At 47.2% G+C, this 9,184-nt stretch overlaps 1 protein-coding gene and 1 long non-coding RNA gene across 2 annotated transcripts; one reads left to right on the forward strand and one right to left on the reverse strand.

Annotated features, from left to right (window-relative positions):
• The first annotated feature begins 353 nt into the window (after positions 1–353).
• Positions 354–7,976, forward strand: LOC139830595 (uncharacterized). The gene is made up of 3 exons (XR_011743327.1): positions 354–1,045; positions 1,366–1,775; positions 7,701–7,976. It is a non-coding gene; the product is annotated as an uncharacterized lncRNA (long non-coding RNA).
• Positions 2,320–6,814, reverse strand: LOC127347511 (uncharacterized). The gene is made up of 3 exons (XM_051373690.2): positions 6,727–6,814; positions 5,732–6,643; positions 2,320–5,648 (listed from the first exon to the last, which is right to left on the reverse strand). Exons 1-3 carry the CDS (start codon positions 6,812–6,814, stop codon positions 2,320–2,322), a joined length of 4,329 nt encoding a protein of 1,442 aa, XP_051229650.2.
• Positions 7,977–9,184: the final 1,208 nt, after the last annotated feature.

Consider the following 9,184-nt stretch of genomic DNA (forward strand, 5'->3'; position numbering starts at 1 on the left):
CTCGAGGCGAGACCTCTTGTTAGTGGTGTCATTTGGAACGACACGGAAAAACCCTATATTAGAGTTGTGTCGTACTGCGTGTTTTTCCGTGCCGTTCCAAGTAATCATGTCATATGCATATTTTTGAACCCTAAATTATTTTATTAAATTATTATTATTTTTTGCCAAAATTATCTCTCCTTTTCATCCCAAAATTAAATCCATATTTTTCTAGTATTTTTATGGTATCAAAACTATTTTAAAATAACTTTAAAACAAAACTGAAAAATAAATAAAAGAAAACTGTTTATAAAAACCCTTATAAAAAGGGGTTCCAACCAGCTTCCCTGACGTTTTGCAAGGACATCCCGCCGCCGGCTGTTTCTTCCTCCCCCTCTCTCCTTTTGACACTCTCTCTCTCTGTTGACCCCGAGCTGCACGCTCGTTCCTCTCCTCCTCACACAGTCACACCTGCGCCCGAGCGCCTCCTTCCCTCCGGCCACGCGCGCCGCTCAACCCCGACGGCCGCCGTTCCTCCCTCCTGGCCGCGCGCGCCTGTCCTAGCCTCTCCCTTCCCCTCCACTTGCGCGCGCCGCGACTGCACCTCGCCGCCGCCGGCCGTTCGCCCCGAGCGCCGACCTCCGCACGCGGCACGCTCCGCCTTTCCCTGCCACCTCCCGGCAGGCCACCTCGAGTCGCCACCATGCCTAGCTCCACACCCAATCGCCAGCCCCGCTTCAATCTGCTCACGCTCGCTCCGTTTTGCCGTTCGCCTGCAGGTTGTTCGATCATATGTCTGGCCGGCCTATGCCAATCCTTGGCCGCAGCATCTGGCCGGCAGCAGTCTCACGCCCCGCTCCGTTTGGTCCCTCCCGGTAGCAAGGCCCTCTCCTTTCCCGATTGAAGTCACTGGTCTCTGCTCGACGCGATGCATCCTGGACGCACCATTTCCTCAGCGTCGCTGCCCCGCTCGTCAGTCAGCACTCAGCAGCAGCAAGAGCTGCTTCTTTTCCCAGCAGCAGTAGGGTGTTCCAATCGCACGCCACCTTCTCGTTTTGGAATCCATGTCCGTATGCAACGATCAACAACTGCTCTGTTTGCTCGTTTGTGCGTGTAGTACCCTTCTTTCTAATAGTATTAAATATGGAACACCAATGTACGCATCGACCTATGAATGAGTGCTTGAATTCGATCATGTGCATTGTTGTTTGCTAATTTTGCTTCCCCATTTTGTCAGCTAGAATGAATCCGTAATTATTACTTTTGGTGTCCGGACTGTATCCAACAATGAATATTTTCTTTCTAGTTCTTGTTGATCAACATGATTCTTACCTGCATTATCTACTGCTAGAATTCTGATGCTCTCACTCGTAACTTTTTATGCAGAATTTTGTTTCAGTGCGTCGGTGCCAATGTTGTTCCTCAAAAGCTTGTGAACCGTGCAGGAGTAACAATAAGTCTTGCATTGAATTTTCTCTCAAAAAAAAAAGTCTTGCATTGAATTTGTTCTTTGGCTCTTATCTCCCGACATCGGATAGTAAGTGCTATGATAACCTTTTATCGATGCCTTGTATATTAGGAATTCAGGAAGGCAATCTGGAAACTCAATTAACTTCTGTTATTGTGTTGCTGACCTGGTATTGGGTGGTCGGCGGTGTGGTGGAGCTCGGCGTTCTAGACTGGAAGTTGCTGTTCATGGAGGACATCCTCCCCGGATTCCTCTTGGCGGCGCAGCGGGCGGCGCAGCGGGGGGCATCGCTTTTGAAGGTCGGCACCATTTCCATTGAGTACCACTGGTATGCTCCATTCTTGCGTGCATTATTTGCTGCTACTTCAGCTTACTTTCCATTGGATGTTATGCTAGTTCTTATCTATAGTGAGTAATTAATTTTGTTTAGCATAAGAAAATCTGAGGAACATAATTGGTCCACTCCATTATGTAGTTCTGCAGCGAACTCGTATAGTATGATGCACACATATGTAGTTTTTAAATACAGAGAGGAGACAGACTATGACTAAGGATGGAACTTCGGCCGGTTGGGCTGACCCATGGATTAATCCTAGCAATTTAGAAACTGAATCAATCAGTTACTGGTGCATAAAAGCCAACCTGCTATTTTGCCTTATTTTGACTCTAATATTTCTTCTTTACATGCAAAATTGTCACATACATTTTGAACATAAGTAAATTAACACGAAGAATAAAAATGTTGTGGAATGAGGTGCAGTAAGACAACATGAGTATTATAGTATTTAGAGACACTTAAAAATACAAATCTATATGAGATATTTTTTACAACCATTACACCTTCAGAGCTGCTCAAATCTAGTTCAGCGAGTTCAATTGCTAAGGATTTCCTTGTAGACTATGTTCAGCGTGGTCGTTACTAAGGACTCGGTTCTTTTTCGCTTCTTTGAATTCTTGGTATCGTCCTTCCCATTGTCCTTGGTGGCGAGGATCTTGATGTTGCTTTTCGCAGTGGCTCTAGACAACGCGACGTACAACTGGCCATGAGAAAATACCGCCTCCGGTAGGTACACGCCCACAGTCGGGATGGTTTGCCCTTGCGCCTTGTTGATCGTCATGGCAAAGCTGAGCCTGATCGGGAACTGCTTTCTCTTGAATCTGAACGGGAACATGTCATTGTCAGATGGACATAGAGGTATACGAGGAAGAAACACCCTCTCTCCTGCGTGTTGCCCCATGACGATCTCTGCGTCGATGGCGTTACTCTGGAACCCACGGACCACAAGCCTCGTGCCGTTGCACAACCCGTTAGCTGGGTCTAGATTCCTCAGTAATATAACGGGGCAATTTATCTTCAGTTTAAGCGCGTGTGGTGGAAGCCTATTAGGAGTTAGGTCATTCAGGAACTCTTGAGGGTAGTAGCCGTGCGGATCGTCCTCCGCACTATCAAAGCTATAGTAGATCCTCTCCTCTCCCTTGAAACGCTCAATCATGTGCATGTTTATTCCATCGACGCTATCGTTCCTTGTGGAGAGGATAGCTCGAGAAGTCATGTAATGTGGATTGTCCATGTTGTGGTCTAGGGTAGGAAATACATGGTCGATCAACTTCTTTATATCAGCCACATTGTCGCCTGTAGATGACACACATATATCTTCGGGAAGCCTGATGTTTCCGTCCTCGTCAGTTTCCTCGGTGCCGTTACCTACCCTCAATAGGTAATCCACGAACCACTCGTCGCTTTGTGCCCTCATGTTCTCGACGAGCCTTAGCTGGCGCATGCCCTTCCACAGGTTTGAGCTCCGCAGACTTGCGTCGATTATCTGACCCCGTGACCCTTTCCTCACTACGGGAAGCACCTGCCTGAAGTCCCCACCGAACACGACGGTCTTGCCCCCGAAAGGTCGGTTTGGGCATTCCATGATGTCGCGCATGCTTCTGTCCAACGCCTCAATGGCTTGCCGTTTTGTCATAGTTGCCTCGTCCCATAGTATGAGTGAAGCCATCCTCAGGAGCTTGGCTGTCCCACTTTGCTTAGTGAAGCTGCATGATTTTCCTTCTTCAAGGTTTAGTGGGATCTTGAACCTCGAGTGGGCTGTCCTGCCTCCTGGCATGATGGAAGCGGCGACTCCTGATGTTGCTGTGGCTAACGCGATCTTTCTCTCGCTCCGAACCCTAGCAAGCAGTGCCCTATAAAGGTAGGTCTTCCCTGTGCCTCCTGGGCCATCCACGAAGAATACGCCCCCATCTCCGCTATCAACTGCCGCTAGTATCTCATCGTAGGCAAGCCTCTGCTCGTGGTTTAGTGAGGTCGCTAGAGAAGCGTCTTCCTTGTCTACCTGGATATTGGTTTCCTCGATGACCTCCCTAGCCTCTCCATCTGTGTTGTCGTAGGTCTCGTCGATGTCTGGGAGAGGGAACGACTTTATGTCTTTGCCCATGGACTGCAGCATGCCTCTGATATCAAGTAACACCTTCTGCTCCACTTCTTTTGGGCATGTGTGTTTGCGCCGATAGTCGTCAGACATCGCCTCAAGGTGCCTATCCCAAAGACCACGCACATCTCCAGGCTCGCAGAACACTAAGATCGTTGCGAAGAGCCTCCTGAGTGAGGCTGGCATGGCGAACTCCTCTGACTCGGTAAGACACTCGTCGAGCGTGTTGTCGGCCTCGATGAGACCCCTCCTCTCGGCGGCCTCACGAAAGTTATCACATAGCACACCGTCCACTATTTTGAGATCTTCAAAGGACCTTGAGCCTGGTACGTGGTTTAGCAGCACCCTCAGAAAGTATCGATCCCCCTCAGCAGGATGGGCTGACACGATCCGACCTATTTGTTGACCCTTGTCCCTTTTCTTCCAGTATTTTGCTGCTTGCCATGTGAAGCTTCTCGGAAAATCTTTGTAAAGAATATCCCGAGCCCATGCGTGCTTCTGGTTAGCCACGAAATACTCAGTCAGCATGGATGGGGTCTCTCGGGCGGCGACGTCCTTTAGGCTGTCTCCTGCTTTGAACGTGACCATTTGCATATTTTCGAGATGAAGCGGAAGTGGTAGGACTGACGGGTGGTTCTCACATAGCTTGAAGCCGAATATCCTCCACATGGCCTCCGGTGGAGTAACCCACCTTGCGTCAACGAATCTCTTGATTTCGTCTATGTTACCATCGGCGTCGGGCTTCTCGATATTGAACGAAGTCTGATCGTGGCCCTTGTATACGTACTTATATAGGTACTTGACGGCCTTTATGCTAGAGCACACCTCCACGTTGATGTGGCAGTCAAACATCCGCAAGAGGTAGGGGTTGTAAGGCACAACCCATATGTTGTCTAGCATCTGGCCTCGGACATTCGCACAACAACCGTCCTTCCGTCTCCGATAAATGGGGTACGAGTCCTTCCCCTGTACAGTGGTTTCATTGAATGCCCGCGGGTACCTACACTTGCAGGACCCATCTTGCATGCACACGTTGTTTGGCTTGAGGACACCGCATGGGCCGTGCATCATATGCTTCACGACTATGGCGTATAGCTCCGGGTACTTATTCTTGTCCGGGAGCTCGGCGGATATGACGCGGTCGTACTGCTCTGGCACAATGAGCTTATATATTGAGTCCATGATCAACAAGAAATGGGCGTGCGGGAGGCCCCTCTTCTGGAACTCGACCACGTAGACGTAGGCCTTCACAACGCCTAGAATATGCTTCTTGGTCAACATCTCTTTCATCATCTCCAGCTTGGCCCTAAACACTCGGACCACAATGTCTGGTCGGTCCTGAGGGGTTTGTCCTGGAAGAAGTGCATCCTGTATCTCCTGCCAGTTAGGGTTGCAGGTCATTGTCAAGAAGATGTCAGGCTTGCCGTAAGTCTGCACCAACGCCATGGCATCCATATGTCTACGCTTCATGTCTCGGAAGCCCCCCTGGAACTTCCATGGGAGAACAATCCTTGTGCCAACAGCGCTTGCGCGAGTCTCTCCGGCGGTGATGCTATCCACAATGCCTTTGTATAGATCCGCGCGTATCTCCGACTGGTGCTCCCTAAACCAACTCAGCCTGCATCCCTCAATCTTTATGTACATGTCGACTGCAAACTGTTGGAACAGACGCCCGCCATGTAGTATGGGGTTGAATATAGCCGGACGCGTCTGTAGTCGGTAACAGTAGTAGTCCCTAACGGAGACACATATATTTCCACCTCCATCTGTGTGAAAGACATAAAAAACAATGTTATGCAAAATACGAAAGGATAAACAAAAAATGCAGAAGTGTCTTGAACAGCCGAACCTTCATTGCCACGGTCTTCTCTTGACTTTTGTGCGACATGCCAAGGCGTATCACGTTTAGGGAGATTTGGATGCCAGCCGAGCTCCCCCTTGGGAAAAAAGAGGGGGTACGAGAGCGGGTCATAGCATCCTTGTGTAGCTTGTATACTATGCCTCTCATTGTTGTCACCGTATAGGATAATGCTGCGCTTGAATCTATTTGCGAGGTCGCTCCCCTCGACCCAGATCGCAGCCACCTCAGACGACAACGGTAAATTATATCTCCGTTGGTCTAGCTTCTTGTCGGTGTTCAGTTCTATACGGTAGTTCTCGAGGTTGTCCTTGTAGGCGCCCAAACTCCTAAACTGCTCGGAGTAGGGGTTTCCTCTTAGTATGTCTACAACCTTCCGAACAACCTCTTGGTCCAGGTCCTTGGTGGCTTCCTTGCGATGGATCAGGCTGGGATCATCATCGTAGAAGTAGAGTTGTAGATGTTCCGGGCGAGAGTTTGGCCCGAACGAATGCATGTTGTGGTATAATTTGCCTTGCGCCCGGAATGTGTACACCCCGGACCTCATGTTGGTGCAGCTGTTGTCTAGGCTGACACCAAGAGTTGTGAATGAGAAGTGGCCGTTGAAGAATCGTATGCTCTCCCGAAAATGCCGAGAGTCCGAATCCGTGCTAGACCATAGCCTCACCAGCTCCGGGATAGGTTCTGCTTCAGCAAGCTTGATATTTCCGTTTCGACAACAGAAACCGTCGGTCTCACGCTCAAACTTCTTGGCATGGCAGTGTTCGCAGTCTGGTTCCGGCTGCAGCATGTGCGTGCTGTTTGGGAGGTTGGAATATACAAAGTCAAAAGGATCGATAGATTCCGCGCCGAATGAGTTTGTTGATGTCGATGTATCGAGGTCCATGTCATCAGCTTCGAATCCTACATCGATGGGATGTCACACTGGCATGGAGTTCATATTGACTCGTAACGGAGAGGGGCGTTGGAAAGGGTAGCACAAGTACCTTCACGGCCATAGATGTAGCACTCCTTGTCCATGAGGTCATCATGGATGTTATTCTCGTCCATGATACCGCTAAGGATGGCCTCCATGTCACCTACAACATTCTCGATTTGGTATGTAGGATCGTTGAATACGCTATGACATAAATAAATAAAATGAGTGAAGATTGTTTTGTTACCGTCGGTCCTAATAGTATAGTCCGGCATGCTCGTTGAAGTGGAGGGGGGAGGTGAAGAAGTTCCCTCCCTGGTGGTAGATCTGTGTCTGCTCGATGCCAGGTTTAACATTGGCAAAGTTGCTGCATTTGGGCACTGCATCGCAATGGATTGAGCGCATGGGGTGTTCCTCCTAGCTGCAGCGTTTTCCCTGCGCCGAGCTAGCCTTGCCGCCTTCTCCTCTTCAGTTTTTCTTTGTGTAGATGTTGGTTTTGGTGCTGCTCTTCTACGCGCTTTAATTTCCTCCTTTTGCTTGGCCGTCAAATTATTTCGTCGAGCTCTATCACGCTCACGTCTTGCTTGATTTGCGGGGTGTGATATTGCTCTTCTATGTGCATTAATCTCCTCTTTTTCCTCGGCCGTCAAACCATTTCGCCGAGCTCTATCACGTGCACGTCTTGCTTGATTTCGATCTTCTGAAATTTTTGCAGTTGATTGCTTTCGATTTCCAATGGGTGTTTCGTCGTTACGTTTCATTTCTGCAATCACAGCAAAGAAATAGGAGGTTAGATTGTTCAAACAGTAGTTCATAAAATAATGCATGAGTTATATATTGTACAATAATTCAGAAAATAAAACTTGAATGCTGAAACAGTGAACTCTCAAGTATCATACTCTCAGCGTATCATCCTTTCAAGGAACCCAGGACGTCTTAAGGTAGCCACGGTGAGATATGGCTGATATGTCTTTGTTTCTCAGTAGAATATTGGATGGTATTTAAGTGTTTGTACTCTATATTTAAGTTTTTTTTCCTGTGCAGTACCATGGCAGTACGATGAGAGGACGCAAACTGAATGTAAATCTGGTACCTTTGGTGGATCACAGGCTAAGGGAGTTGATTCGGTGCAGCACGTATGTATTTCCGGCGAAGCAATCGAGAGTGTTTTTGATGTATTCGGTGCAGGGAATCAAGTCCTTTTTATGATGCGGGTGGGTTTCCGTGTTTTGGCATAGTTCCTAATGGAATAGGAGCAGAATTTGGCAGAGTTCCTGTCGGAGTAGGAACAGAATTTGGCAGAATTCAAGTTATTTGTTATTCCCTTGTGTTTTGGGCTGGTTTTATCTGGGCCTGCGTTTGTGTATCTGGGCCTGTCTGCTCTTTGCATGAGCCAATCGATCGAGATCCAGATCCAGGTGACCAGGCGATCGATCGAACGTACGACGTACGGGTCGTATTGGCATTTAATAGTAAAGATGGATCATTCCATTTTATTTTAGGTAACCAAAGCTGCATATAAACCTTTATATAAATTTTTGAGTCACACAAAGTAAGGGTAGGTCACTGGCTAAAAAATTTGTGTTAAAACAAAATAACGTTAGAAACCATTTTGTGATACTATGATATGGGGTGATCATAGCCAATTTAAAAGAAAAGGTTTTTGGCAAAAACCTTTGAATTAAGATTTTGAGTTATAGGACAAAACAAAAGATGTTTGGTGATTTTTGTGAAATTCTTTTCAAATGTTTTTGAAGGGAGGAGGTTAAGGTAATACAAACGTGACCATAGCTCAGCTATTTTTCTTGAGACTAGAATATGTGAGTTGGGGTACTTATGGGAATACACCAATCAAATGAGACATAGGGTTCAATGTAGTGGCAGGGAGAAAGAAAAGAATTTTCCAGGGTCACACATGTGTTTTATTAAGTGAGTTGCTAGATTGTTTTATCACTAGAGGTGTTCTTCTGAGAGGTAGCTCAAGACAATTGCAACAAGCAGATCACGACAATTCATATTAACAAACAGATCAAGAAAATTCATCTAATTAGTCTATAGGAAAAAGTTTTTGTTCCCCCTGATTTTTGCACTATGGACAACTAAACATGATTGCAAAAGTTAGGGTGTTACACTAACTATACCTACGGTAGATGGAGGTAGATGGAGGACGCAAGACTGAGATCCAGGTTTTATCTGAGGTCCTCCCAAAAAATACAGCAAAACCAGGCTTTCTTCGGAATGTGCGACTTATTATTCCTTCTGAATCGAAAATAAGGAATCTGGCTGCAGAATTGGAGAGAGAGAAGAGGAGTAGTGCAAAGCTACAGGATGTTGTTAAGAACCAGCATGATCAAATGGTTGAGCTGACCAGCCAGGTACAAGAAGCAGAAAAAAGCGGGCACACATGGAAGGAACAATTGATACGTTGACTAAAATTATACAGCAGCAAAGCTAGATATTCAAACTCAGAAACATGTTGATCTGGTGGTGCCATGGTCAAGAATTGAACTGTTATATTTTCGCTGGTG

The sequence above is a fragment of the Lolium perenne genome, chromosome 4 (assembly GCF_019359855.2).
Source record: "Lolium perenne isolate Kyuss_39 chromosome 4, Kyuss_2.0, whole genome shotgun sequence".
NCBI classification, from domain to species: Eukaryota; Viridiplantae; Streptophyta; class Magnoliopsida; order Poales; family Poaceae; genus Lolium; species Lolium perenne.

What these genes read in the sequence shown, in the direction of transcription:
- LOC127347511 (XM_051373690.2), bottom strand. Translation starts at nt 6,814, where the DNA reads ATGGAGGCCATCCTTAGCGGTATCATGGACGAGAATAACATCCATGAT. An exon ending in CTACATCTATGGCCGTGAAG is followed by an intron (nt 6,644 to 6,726) that starts GTACTTGTGCTA and finishes CCATCGATGTAG; the next exon opens with GATTCGAAGCTGATGACATG. An exon ending in AGAAGACCGTGGCAATGAAG is followed by an intron (nt 5,649 to 5,731) that starts GTTCGGCTGTTC and finishes TCTTTCACACAG; the next exon opens with ATGGAGGTGGAAATATATGT.